At 45.5% G+C, this 12,990-nt stretch overlaps 1 protein-coding gene across 4 annotated transcripts in view; it reads right to left on the bottom strand.

Moving 5' to 3' along the window:
- TNIK (TRAF2 and NCK interacting kinase) overlaps window positions 1-12,990 on the bottom strand; it is a 380,956-nt gene that overhangs the window by 81,986 nt on the left and 285,980 nt on the right. For all 4 annotated transcript variants that reach the window (XM_012736386.3, XM_012736389.3, XM_012736387.3 and 1 more), the window contains exon 12: window positions 11,716-11,920. In XM_012736386.3, coding sequence (XP_012591840.2) covers window positions 11,716-11,920 — 205 coding nt within the window. The remainder of the gene's footprint in view (window positions 1-11,715; window positions 11,921-12,990) is intronic.

The following is a 12,990-nucleotide window of genomic DNA, read 5'->3' as shown; positions in this document are numbered from 1 at the left end:
GCCCATGAGGAAGCCTTCCTGATGTAGTTCCTGCCGCCATCCTCTAGACTTGCTGCCTTCCGATAGCCTCTGAGTCTTGGGAGAGAAGCTGCATCTCTTGAGACTCTACATCTGTCCCTCCCAGACCAAAAGGCATTTGTCTATCTCAGCGTGCAGGTGAAAGGGAGCCACCGGAGGGCCTCACGCAGCCAAATGACCTGATCGGACTTGCATTTTCAAAGGCCCCTGACAATCCCAGGAGCGGGGAAGACTCTATGACTGAGAGCCCAGGTTCACAATTGCTGCTGAGGGTAGAGACGCAGCCTAAAGGCAGAAAGGCTAAAGACTGTCCAGATTTCCAGTCATGCTAGTAGGACTGCAGTGGACACCAACTTGGAAGTAGAAATTAGAAACAGGCCAAGATAAAACAGGTAGAATTTGGTGACAATGGAGTGTGTGAGGGTAGGTGGAGTTCCTGGCCGCAGGTCCCGCTGGACGGCAGGACAGAGAATAGCAGGAAAAGCAGAGAAGGGTCAGGCATGAGGATGAATCAAGTCCCAGACGTGTATTTGTTGTGCAGAAAAATAATACAGTTAGATGCAAGTAGAAAACACCAGCATAGGAACTGACTGAATAACTTGGATTACAGACCCAAAACAGAAACATTTCTCATATTCAACCAAAGTGAACCAGCGCCAGCACAGAGAATAAAATAATTATGTGTACAGATCTGGCTCCTGGCAGGAAATAGCCCTAATTTAGCTAACATTTCAAGTTTTTTTACTCCAACTATTGGTCTCTTTCTTGAGGAAAAAAAAAAAAATAATCAGGCCTTTGAAGAGTTAGCTGATTTTTATGTGAAGGATTTGTACATTTTGAACCCCTTTGCCAGGAATCGATACTGTCTTATAATTACATGTCACTCAGGTCCCCGCGCAAGGTGTATACAGTATTGATTGCAACTCAAGTGCGTCCTGGCTTCCCAAGTACTCAGTAGTTTCTGAGAAAGACACTCAAAAGTGACTAATAATTAATAATGATCTCACTCGGATCAGCTGCTGCTAACGCGTGGAGGCATCTGCCAGGGCTTGGGTTCCTGCGGCGAGGCTGGGAAAATAAATCACTTCCCCAACATTCTGAGGGCACCCTGCCAATTTCCAGATGCTGTGTCTTCATGTTAATTCCCTTCCTGAAAAAATGTTTGCTCTCTCTCCTCCTGAGCCTGGGGCTGGTTTGAGGGAGGGGACATGCCAAGTCATGTCAAAGAAATACCAGGTCCCTGGCCTCAGGCAGACACCTTTACAAAGCCTTGAAGACACTTGCTGAAAGCAGCTCTTTGAGGGTAAGGATAGTGCTTGATTTCCTCTGTACCCTCCACCCCCACCCCCAGGCAGGGCCTGACACCTGGCAGATGTACATAGGACTTTATTGAACTGAGCAGAGTAAGAAACTTGAGGGAAAAGAAGAAAGCACAGTGTCCTTTCAAATTTCTTTGCAGCATTTTCCCTCCTATCAATACTTACGGTTTATACACACTATACCTTCTATTAGGGTTAGAGTATGTCTTAACAACTTTGCAATCTAGGTTGAAAGCTATTTGAGAGCACGGTTACTGTTCTACTTGTTTTTATTTCTCATTGTTTCCCATATTGGGCCTGCTACTACTGATACTGTTGCACTGAATACTGCAGACTGGGTAAGTAGGAGAAGAGGTGAAAGCTTTGCAGAGCTTCGGACCAGACCTTTGCCCTTCAATGTCCTTCTTAGCCCTTATAGGCCAGAACATTTTCTTTGTGTGTTGAGGGCTGGAGAATGTTCTAAAGACAGCCACCTACAATTGGCACTAGCATATACCTATTTGCCTTCTTGGAGAATGGCATGAAAATAAAATAAGGGAATGAAAGTCTAAGATGGAAACAATGGGAAAGGGGAGAATCAAATAGTATTCCTAGATTTTATTCAAATTATGCATAATGATGAGTGGTCCTGCTACCAAAAAAGAATGGCTTAAACCAACTACTCTAAAACTGCTTAGAAGTATATTTTCATCCATATCTTCTTATAGGTATTAAGGAAAGTTATATTCCTTAAAATTAGACATTCAGTGTGTTCTTAATTTCTTCCTGGTGGAAGATTGACGGTACCTACTCTGAACATTTTCCTGACTAAAATCATTGCTGACTTACTCCACATATGAGTAGCATCAGGGCCTTCCTGTCCCTTTTGTCTTCTGTTGGTGTTTGCCAAGAATGATTTTTTTGAGGACAGTTTTTTATTTTTAAATTTAAAAATTTTTAATTTTAAAAGCATTTATGATTGACATAATAATTGTACATATTTACAGGGTACAATGTGCTGTTTAGATACATGAATAAATTATGTAATGATCAAATCAGGGTAATTAGCATACCTATCTCCTTAAACATTTATCATTTGTGATTGAGAGCATTCAAAATCCTCTCTTATATAGCTATTTTGAAAGATACAATGTATGAATATTATTAACTCTTGTCATCCTACTATGCTTTAGAACACCAGAACTTATTCCTCCTATCTCACTGTAGCTTTGTACCCACTGACCGATCTCTCACCATTTCCCCCATCCCAATCTTTTTGTAGTCACTATTCTATTCTCTACTTCTATGTGAATGATGTTTTAGATTCCACATGTGAGTGAGAACATGTGGTATTTGTCTTTCTGTGCCTGGCTTATTTCACTTAATATGATGTTCTGCAGGTTCATCCATGTGGCCACAAATGACAGGATTTCATTCTTTTTTATGGCACAACAGTATTCCATTGTGTGGATATACCACATTTTCTTTATCCATTCATCCTTTTATGGACACTTAGGTTCATTCCACATCTTGGCTATTGTGAATAAAGTTGAGCAAACAGGAGTGCAGATAAACTCTCCAACACACTGGTTTAATTTTGAAGGATATATGCACTGTAGCGGGATTGCTGGATCTGGGTATCTATTGAGGACAGTTTTGATTCTCCCCATGGCTGTTCCCCTTAGGCCACCTCTAGGTGGAGGCTGTGTGGCTGCACTTTCAAGCATGTGGACTGGTTAGTTAATGTTAATGAGAAAATATCAATCCTGTCCTCCTGCTCAGAGGATCTGCAAAGGTAATACATTTATTCCAAATTGACTATGTGGAATTTCTTCTCTTTAAATTCTTGCAAGAGAATATCACCTCAACCCTTAAATACTTAATTCCTATTAAAGACCTAGTTGTAAGAAACAATCCTCACGGATGTTTATCATGAAGACTGTGGTGTTGGTCTTTTTCTCCTTTGTTTCTTTAAATGCTCTTCTTAGATTACCTTAGATCAGCAGAAAGGCGTACACCTGCACCGGGGTGCCCTGGCTCTCGGGGAAGTGACTTTGATGAACTGCTGTGCTGCAACACTGCCCTTATGTTTCAGAATAGCTGAATAAAGCCAACCATTGCATTTACAGTAGGAACATCGCCTCAGACATTATTCACAGCACTACTCAACCACTACCCGATGGACAACATGAATTTCAACCCGTTTGTGTTTGCCTCCTTCCTCAGGTGCCAGGACCTGAGGCTCGCACTGCCGGCACTGGACGCCCAACAGCCTGGACGGCATGTTGTGCAGCTGTTCTGTGAACTGACCCTGCGCCTGCCTTCGTTGTGCTTCTCTCTTCTCTTTCTTTCCTTATTTTCTTTTTAGTTGCTATATTAATCTCTGTAAGCCACCTGAAGTGCTCCTTTTGGGATGAAGAAAAGTCATGAAGAAGGATAGAAACAAAAAAACAAATGAAAAACAAATTTTGGCCCTGCCTGAAGCCCATGGACATATAAAACACTGCTTGTTAAACACGTTAAACAGCCCCATTTGAAGAATACTGTCCAGGGGATTCTTCTTTGAGAGAATCAGATGAGACCACTTTTGAGGTCCCTCATATTTCCCAGTGTCTGTAATTCTATAAAACTGCTTACTGAAGAAAACAAGAACTGAAATGAAAACAATTTGACTTAAATGTTATGTGAAATTCTGCCTTCTGTGAAACTACTTTGTTGTCACAGTTCTATGCTTAGGAATAACTAAGAAAACTGTGAAACACAGAAACATAGATTAGATGTAAAGAGGTTCTGTGAAGACTTTGGACAACAGAAGGCAGGTCTGTGTGATGTCCCTTCCCTGCTGGCACTAGAAAGCCATCTGACCACCCACGCAGGTACTCTGGATACATTGAGGAGCAGCAATGCCTAACTCTGGGTTTTTGTAGTGTGAAATACTGTAAGTGTAAAATATTAGCCCACCCTCCCTCTTCCTTAAAAGTCCAGGAAGGACTTCAAAGTTTAGTAGCATTTTAAACTGTATTATAAAAATTTCAGCACAACTTTGTCACATAGGCAGGAAACTCCTCTGATGATGGGATCCAGGTGCCGAAGCAGACAAAGCCCGAACTCCTTTGGCAGGACAGGTAAGTTAGAACAAGGAGCCCTTTGGGGATCCACTGAGAAGCAGAGTTCCTTCTATCTGTGCACACCACACGCCCTCCTAAAGCACAGTGTGATTTATAGTGTATGCGATTAGTGACCATTATCAGAAGCCCACGGGCGAGCCTGGTCCCAGACAATGAGCATCCAGTTTGCCAGGCTGGTTCCCAGCTGTTTCGTAATTTCTGCTCAGTTATTGAAATAACAGAGCAAAAGCTCAGCTAGAAAGCATTCCATCTTTGTATTGATGCTAACGACATCGAGGAATAAAGAGCTGCTCTGCCTCCCACCAGCCAGGCACTGCTCCCAGGACACATGAGGATGCCTACAGTTAGTGATCAAGGAAATCAAGGCCCACTTCTTAGCAGTGCCAATGAATTAGCACTCCAGGACCTGAAACGGGGGAGTTATTCTTGCTCATGGTGCTTTCCTCTGGCTCATGGCCCGGGAGCACGGCCCAGTGGGCAGAAATGCCACACTGGCAAAAGCCCACCCTGATTTCCCTGTCTCTTGCTCATGCCCACTGTGCTTGCTCAAGCTGCCCTCAACGGCGAGCCCTCGCCCTGGAAGATGACGCAGTGCAGCAAGAACAAAGCAGGAAACGAGAAACAAACATCTTTTTCCCTTCACAGGCGACACTCTTCTTGAACTTACTCAGGTATTCACTTAGTGTCAGGTACTGTTCTAAGTGCCTTGTACGTGTTACTATCCCACTTAATAAATGAGCAAACCGAGGCGTAGAGAAGTCACGTCTTGCCCAAGGTCACAAAGGCAGTAAGTGGCAGAGCTGGGATCCAAACCCAGATAGCCTCTTACTGGATTGCCTTGTTTCTATCTTTTTAGTGAAAGGGTCACTCCTAAGGTGCTATGTCCCTGAGGCCCAGACACTTCCTATTCAGGCAGCACATGATTCTTTCCCTTCTTCTGGGTTTTGTTTAGATATTGGTAGCAGATGAGACATCATGCAGCCACTTGGTGGCAATGATGGGATCACAACTACACAGTGTTGGAAATGACAGCATGAAACGCTGACAAGATAATCCATTACAAAGCAGAGTTTCTCCAGGGGAAGGTTCTTTAGGCTTGACTGGGAAGAAGAGATTTTCCAAGGTGGCAGTTGACCCCAGCAAGCGAGGCACACCCAGAAGGACGAAGAACGGGCTGCCCCTTATGCCAGCAAGGTCAGGACTGCTGGGTCAGTCAACAGCAGACAGACAGTCCAGCAAGGCACGATGGAAGGGGCACCCTCGGCAAAAGGCCCTCTTCAAAGGGGATGGAAAAATCTAGTTTTGCAGTGAACAGGGAAGGTACGTTAGAGAATTAAGGAAGGCAGGGAGTGGGGAAATGCTGTCTATATAAAGAGCCATTTAAAACAAAAAAATGAACAATACAGCATTTTGAAATCATCGGTTCCAAAATAACAATAAAATATTCACCCGGAAATATCAATCTATTTTTGTGTCGGGCATTGTGCCAAGCCTTCTGTGTATATGGTTTAATTTACTTCTCGAAACAGTCCTACAAAGTAAATGTTATTATACTGAATGCGCATGTAAGGAAGCTGAGGTTCAGAGAGGTTAAGTAATTTTCCTGAGGCCACACAGCTAGGATTAACCCCTGGCCTCCTGGCCAGCTTCTTTACCTCTATGCTAGCCTACAAGCTGGCCATTTAAAAACTGTTAGATATTTTTTTCTCTTAACGACATAACTGAATTTCTCCTAGTATTATAACAAACATTCTTCCCAAAATATGAAAAGAAACTTACCTTTTGCTACATTTATTTTAATAAACCCAGTAAGGTTTTATTACAGCACTAAAGGAGTTTAAAGTTTCAAAAATTATTCCTCTGACTTTAGTCAAAGTTTCCCAAACTGATAACAATAACAACTAGTATTTACCGAGTGCTCCTTATGTGTTTGGTAATGTTCTTGGGCTTTCTGAATTAACTCCCTTTAATCTTCACAACAGCCCCATGAAGTAAATGCTATTGCTATTTCAAGTTTTACAAATGAAGAAACTGAGGCACAGGAAAGTTAAAGAACTTACTCAGGGTCATACAGCTAATAAGGAAGAAAGGTGGGAGTTGAACCTTAGCAATCTTAGGGTCTAGGATGGATGCTATGAACCAAAATACTACTTTCCTCTCAATAGCATTTTACCAAATGCTCTGTTGTTAAAGGACTCTTCAGAGCTTCAGTATGTGATCTTGCACTGTGACTCTTAAAGAAATATGCAGCCCCCCACCACTTTTTTTAGGGGGGTGACATCTAAAAGTATCTGGGAGAAACTACTGAGGTTCGGAAGAACAACCTTGTGCACCAGTGGCTTCTTTGGGCTTGGGCTCCGGCTAGCACAGCGTCTGCGCGACTGGCCTGCTCACCCTAGGTGAAAAGTGAACGCTGAGAGAGACTGAGAGCAAAAGCCGACAACAAATGGGTGAGCATTTAACTATGAAAACTTCTCTAAGCAGAAGCATGAGGTGTACCTCATTAGAAATCTTTAAGCTGAATTTGACAAGTCCTTCAAAAGTGAGATCTGTCCAGCTCTTGGCAGTCGACAAAGTGCTTTCATGTCCATTTTCCTGGTTCATCCTCAGAACAACGTTGGTGGTGGGAACAAGCCTCCCTGCAGAGCCGAGGAGCAGGGTGCGAGGAGATTAAAGAGAACTGCAGGTGGTACAAGGCAGGGCCTTCCAGTTTCTTCTGACTTTCCCCCAAAAAGGAAATGAAGGCATTTCTAGAGAGTACTACACATGAACTACATTTAAATATCGTCTTTGTCATTGGAACCAAAGGCTGCTGTTATCTTCTTGGCCTCTGTGGGCATTCTGCACAGCTGGCCCCTTTAACTCCTTTCTTACGCTTGAATACTAAATTTTGTTTTCACTTCTACAACATCAGACTCTCCTGGTGCTCTTTCTACTTCCTTATCCATTTTCTTTGCTGTCTCTTTTCCTCCTCTAGTCTGAGTTAACAGAGCTCAGGCCCAGATTCTCTGTTCTTCTCAACGTACACTTCCATTGCCATAAACCAATAGTTCCCATTTTCTCACCTGCGACTGCTCTTCCATGGCTGTACCTGCACGGCCCAGCTGCATCCCTGGCAGCACCACTCACCGCCTCATATGCATCTTAATCTCATTCTGAAGTCGTCTCCCCCTTCTCCTTCCACACGTCTGCGCTAGTCTGACAGTGGGGAACTACTGTGAGTGACTGCCTGCGCCCCCTCCTCTCCGCCATCTAAGCGACTCCACGTCCTGCAGGTTCCACAGGCTCCAGCTCTCTCAAGTGTGTCCACTCTTCTCAGTCCCCATCTACCACCGTCCACCCAAAGCAGCCCCCCTGAGGACTGTTCTGTCTTCCCCATCCACTCCTTCCTCCTAATCACTTTCCTTGCAGCAAAGTTTCATTTGAAGAAGGCAGATCTGACTGCATTCCCTTGGTTAAAACACATCAATGGCTTCCCATCCTTCTTAGAATAAAGTTCAAAAGTAATCCATTTGGCCTACAAAGCTCTGCATGACGGCGCTTTGGCTTCCCTGCCGAGCCCCTCCGTGTGCTCCTCGTGCTCCCCAGCGAGGCTCTGGCTGACTGGCCCCCAGCTGGGGGTGGGGGATGGGGGTTGGGGGTAGGAGGGGGGGTGGGGGGCTCACGCCTCTGTGGCCTCCTCCCTCAGCTCGCAGTTCTTCACCGCAGCTGTCATGGCAATGACGATAAATGATCACTTGGCTGGTTATTTGCCTAATGACAGATCTAGTCATCGTGAGGGGACACTATTTCTAGTGCCCAGCAATGTGCCCACACAGCAGAGGCATTTGCTGCATATTTGTTAAATGAACGCCTACAGGCATGGGGAAAGGGTTTTCATTCTTCCTCACACTTTTAAAAACACTTGAGCCCAATGTCCTTGCTAGTCCCAGTCATTCACAATAAAAAGTTAGAGGCTTATAGGGAATTCACATTTTTAGAGTGCCAGGCCCTTATTTTATACATTAATGCTCCACTACTACTGGCCAATAAGATATAGGTGGTATTTCTTAAAAATCAAATTTCAAGTGATATAACCTAAGCAGTATTATTTTTAGTTAGAACTGGTTGTTTTTATGAATGGACAATGTTATCATGGCCTTGAAAGGCATTTAATGAGAACTTGGTGGCTTAAAAAACTTAACACAATTCTTCAAAGAACAAAACTTCCTCCCAGGGAGGGGGTTGGCAGTCGTGGGGTCAATCTGATTTACTCCTGTGACTTAAGGGGACCCCACAACCCTTGAAAGTATAGAATGCTCTCAGCATGTTGAAACAAATATATACATCACTACTATCATTTCAAAACTCTTGAGTAGAATCAAACAGCACCACCAATCTGCTCAGGATTAGTCTGAGATTACCAGAGTAGGAGCTTCAACACCTCAAGGTCCTTATTCTTGGTCCCTAACTCTGTGACACAGAATAAAACAAGTTATGTTTTATTTATGCTGAGCAATAGAATTTTTATTGAACTGAGTTAAAACAAAAGAGGTCCTCTTTGCACTTTTTCTCACTATTGATGGACTCGTTCACCTTAGCTGGGTTTAATCAAGTTCCTGGAACATAGCTATAAACTATACTTTATCACTGGTCAAAAGCCAAGAGTTTTGTCCCTACCATTTAACTGGCCTGAAGCCATGTCCTTTTCATAAAGCTGATAAGTGACTACATTCAGCATATATTCAAAATCCTTCTAAGAATATACAGACGCTGATTTAGAGCTTATCCAAATCCACGTGGTTACCCATAAGTAGCAAAGGACATGCAGGGCTTCCTCAGAAACCCTCTGGTTTTAGGTGACATGTGAGATCACCCAATACCTTAAAGGCTGCGTCCCACACAGTCCTGTGTTACCAAAGGGGTGTCTGAGTGGCCTTTTGTAGAGAAGGGGAATGTGTTTCCAGGAGGCCTACAAAAGCTCGTCTGACCCACAAAGAAGTCAAATATCAAGCTGAAGTATGGGTTTAAAACGGTTTCTATGTGACAACGTAGTCCAAGTTCAGGACACCAGAAACACAAATGGTCACCAAAGGCCAGGGCAGCAGGCAAGGATGGGGATCCAGCAGGAGTGAGACCCAGGACAGGACTTCCTGGTGGCAGAGAATGTCATTACTTAGGGGTCAGAATTTACAGCTCTCTATTTCATATTCCTTGTTCTTTTCTATTGAGCTATAGGGTAAAATAAAGGATCAAAAGATAAAGCAAGTACAATCTATTGATGCCCAGTGGCCACTTGTGTTCCTGCTTCTGGTGAGAAGCTAGAGGCTCGTGCCCCTGGGACACAGAGCAAAGGGCTTGCGTCCGCATGCATGCGTCTGCTACGCAAGCCAGGACCTGCAGGATGTGTCTCTGCAGATGCACATGCCGCACAGTGAGCTGACCCCTGACTGGCATCCCTCATAGGGGCTCCAGCAAATGCCATAAGAGAAGAAATGCAAAGGTGGCCTTGGCAGTAGCTCTGACTGGAAGCATAAGGGACAGAACCCAGCTCAAAGCACCCACTGGGCACAGATTCTTTGCCCTTGCTGAGAAACCCTTAAATGTTCAGAGGAAAAGACCACAGAAGTAGAGGCCAGGTGAAGAGTAAGGAAAGCCTGTCAACCAAGGCTTATCAGCAGAGAGGCGGGACGTGCAGTGACTTTGTGCTTAGGCTCTGCAGGCCAATCCCCTGAATTTGAAACCTGTTTTTTTCTCAAGTTGTGTGACCTTCAGCAAGTTATTAACCTAAGACTCAGCTGCATATTAGCTTTACACTGGAGATCATCGTGAGGACTAAATGAGACGGTGCAAGTAAAGTGCAGATCAGAGTACTCTGCAACATAGGACCAAGTACTTCCCCTCCCTGAACCTCAGTTTCCTCTTTGTGAAACAGGGATTATATGCACTTTGCATGAGAGATAATAGATATCTGCAAAGTGCTAATAATAGTAGATGAGATACTGCTATAAGCAAAGCATCCTGCCTGGTACTTGGCACACAGAAATCACTGCATAATTGCAACTGTTGAGTATTATTGTTGCTGGTCTGAAACTAATATTCCAGGGACATAATGAGGCTGATGGGATTTACTGCACACTGAAACTGAGGCCCTCACTGGTTTAAACCAGGAAGGCTGGACCTTGATGTACCATTTAAAAAGCAATCTGCTCCTGGTGCCTGCAATTCACCACCTTCTAACTCTGCAGTGGCCACCTGACAAAGCAAGTGAATCGCTATAAATGCGTTAATGAGGAGCAAGCTGGTATTTGAAGACCTGTAAAACTACCACCCCATTCTTGTGCAGTTAGTGAACTTTCATCCGCAGCCCAACTTCCCCAGTAGCTATGTGCTCTGGGTTTCCTAATTGTCTAGAGGCTTTGATGTATCTGGCAGAGGAGGGAGCCTCAGAGACATGGGCAAGGTTCTGGGAAGGAAGCTCTAACAAATGCCTGTAAAACCACAAGGGTGAGAGCCTCACCCATGACAAGCCATGCAGGAAACTGTGGCTGGCAGTACTGTTTCCCACACAGATAAGGGCAGTATCTGCTGCTGAAGGTAGGTCTTGTCCACAAGCTGCAGGACAGGCCCTGGGTCCTAAGGGGTATGATGAGAAGGACTTATAAAATGCTTGGTGTATGAATAGGCAGGCCCTGCTTTTCCATGCTTGGCATTCCACTTATCTGCCTGTTCCTTATGGTCTAGTTAACACCTGTATTTCACCTCTCAATCACTGACTCATTCATTCATATATTAGTTCACGCATTCCACAAATATTTATGAGGCACCTACCATGTGCACTAGACACTGTTCTAGGCACTAGAGATACACCAGGGAATAAAAAAGATGAAATTCACGGTCCTCATGGAGCTTACATTCTAGCTCCATGTATCTGGGAGATCCAGACTTGTGAAAGTACAGACAGAGCATGTCTGAAGAGGATAAGAGACGCATAAAAGTAACAAAGCAGGGAAGGGCAGCAGGACATGCTGGAGGGAGAGCTGGGAGTGTAAGCGAGGTGTGGAGGAAGGCCTCGCTGAGAAGGTGACGTGTGGCAACACGGGAGGGCGTGGAGGCCCTCTCCTGCTTCTCTGCGGTGACCACATCACCACCAGAGCAGGGCAAGACTCCTGCGTCCAGGCCTCGTCCCCTTTGCCGTGGAGCTCTGTGTGCTCCGTAGGAGGTGGCCCCAACCTCAAGGAGCGAGCCCCGCTGAGGGGCTTGGGTGCAGAGGTGGCTGAGTGGGGCCTCACCTCCTCCAGCCGCCTCCGCTGCTCCTTCTGCTCCTCGATGCGCTTCTGGCGCTCGGCCAACAGCTGTCGCTTGTGTTCCTCGTTCTCCCGCTGCTGCTGCTCCAGCTGCTGCCGCCGCAGGGCCTCGGAACGCTCCTTGTTGGCCAGCTGCAGCCTCAGGAAGTCCCGCCGCAGCGTGGACTCCCCTGGCAGGTTCAGAATGGAGCTGTGGGCAGGAGAGAGAGTCAGGACCCGCGTGGGGCAGCGGCCGTGGCTACCGTGAGTCCTGGGGGAGGACTGTGGGCAAATAACTCACACACACGCACACATGCACACACGCACACACGGGAAGGAAGAGCACAGGCTCTCAGCTCCTCTGCTAATTAAATCACTTGCCCCCAAAGAAACAGAACTGGAATGAGAGCCTAGAGTTCAGCCTCCCTCTCAGCAGCACCCCTGCACACATACGCTGTCTCTATCCCTAGACGGGTGTCACAACCTCAGAGCCGTCACCTCCTCCAGCACCGTCCCTCACCCTGTGACATGGGAAAGATTTGTTTCCAAAGACTTTAGCGACTGTGCAAGTGCTGAGCTCCAGCCAGCTTATCTGCACATTTGAGAGAGGCAGACAAATAAAAATGAACAACGGTGGATGATGAGGAAACCTCACCGTGAGCACAGACTGCCCTAGAGGTCAGGCTGCTCCCATGAAGACAGGATGAGCCAGGGAGGGGAAACGCTTGCATCAGGGTCGACACAGAGCCAGGATCCGACCCTGGTCTGCTAAGCCCAAGTCAGGGCTTGTCTCACTGCACCACACCCCTCGGGGTTGGTTCTGGAGGCAGAGGGAACAGCAGGGACTTCAACCCAGCTCACTGCTTCTCATATTCTGTTTAAGCAACAGCTTCCTCATCTGTAAAATGGTGACTGTGTGCGTGCGCACGCGTGTGCTTACATGTGACAGAACAAGAAGACGTATATACTCTACCCACTTTGCCAGGGGTGTAGAGCTGCCCTACCTGCATCTAACTGCAGGTGAGCAACTAAGTTTCAAACTCCTTGGGTCTGCACAGCAGCCTAACAGGAAAGTGAGAAATAGACTTCTATTTGTTTCTTCAAAACTAGCCCTTTTAATCTTTCTGGAATTTTCCAGAAATAAATAAGAAATAAATCCATTAAACACATATTTACTGAGTACCTGCTACCTGGCAGGCACTGCCATCAGCTCTAGGGATAGAGCAGTCACCAGATAAACAAACTCCTTAGAGGTTATCTTCTTGTGGGAAAGACAGACAA

This window comes from Microcebus murinus, chromosome 1 (genome assembly GCF_040939455.1).
Source record: "Microcebus murinus isolate Inina chromosome 1, M.murinus_Inina_mat1.0, whole genome shotgun sequence".
Classification (NCBI taxonomy): Eukaryota; Metazoa; Chordata; class Mammalia; order Primates; family Cheirogaleidae; genus Microcebus; species Microcebus murinus.
Note: the sequence above shows the minus strand (reverse complement) of the source record. Positions and strands in the feature narration are given on the sequence as shown.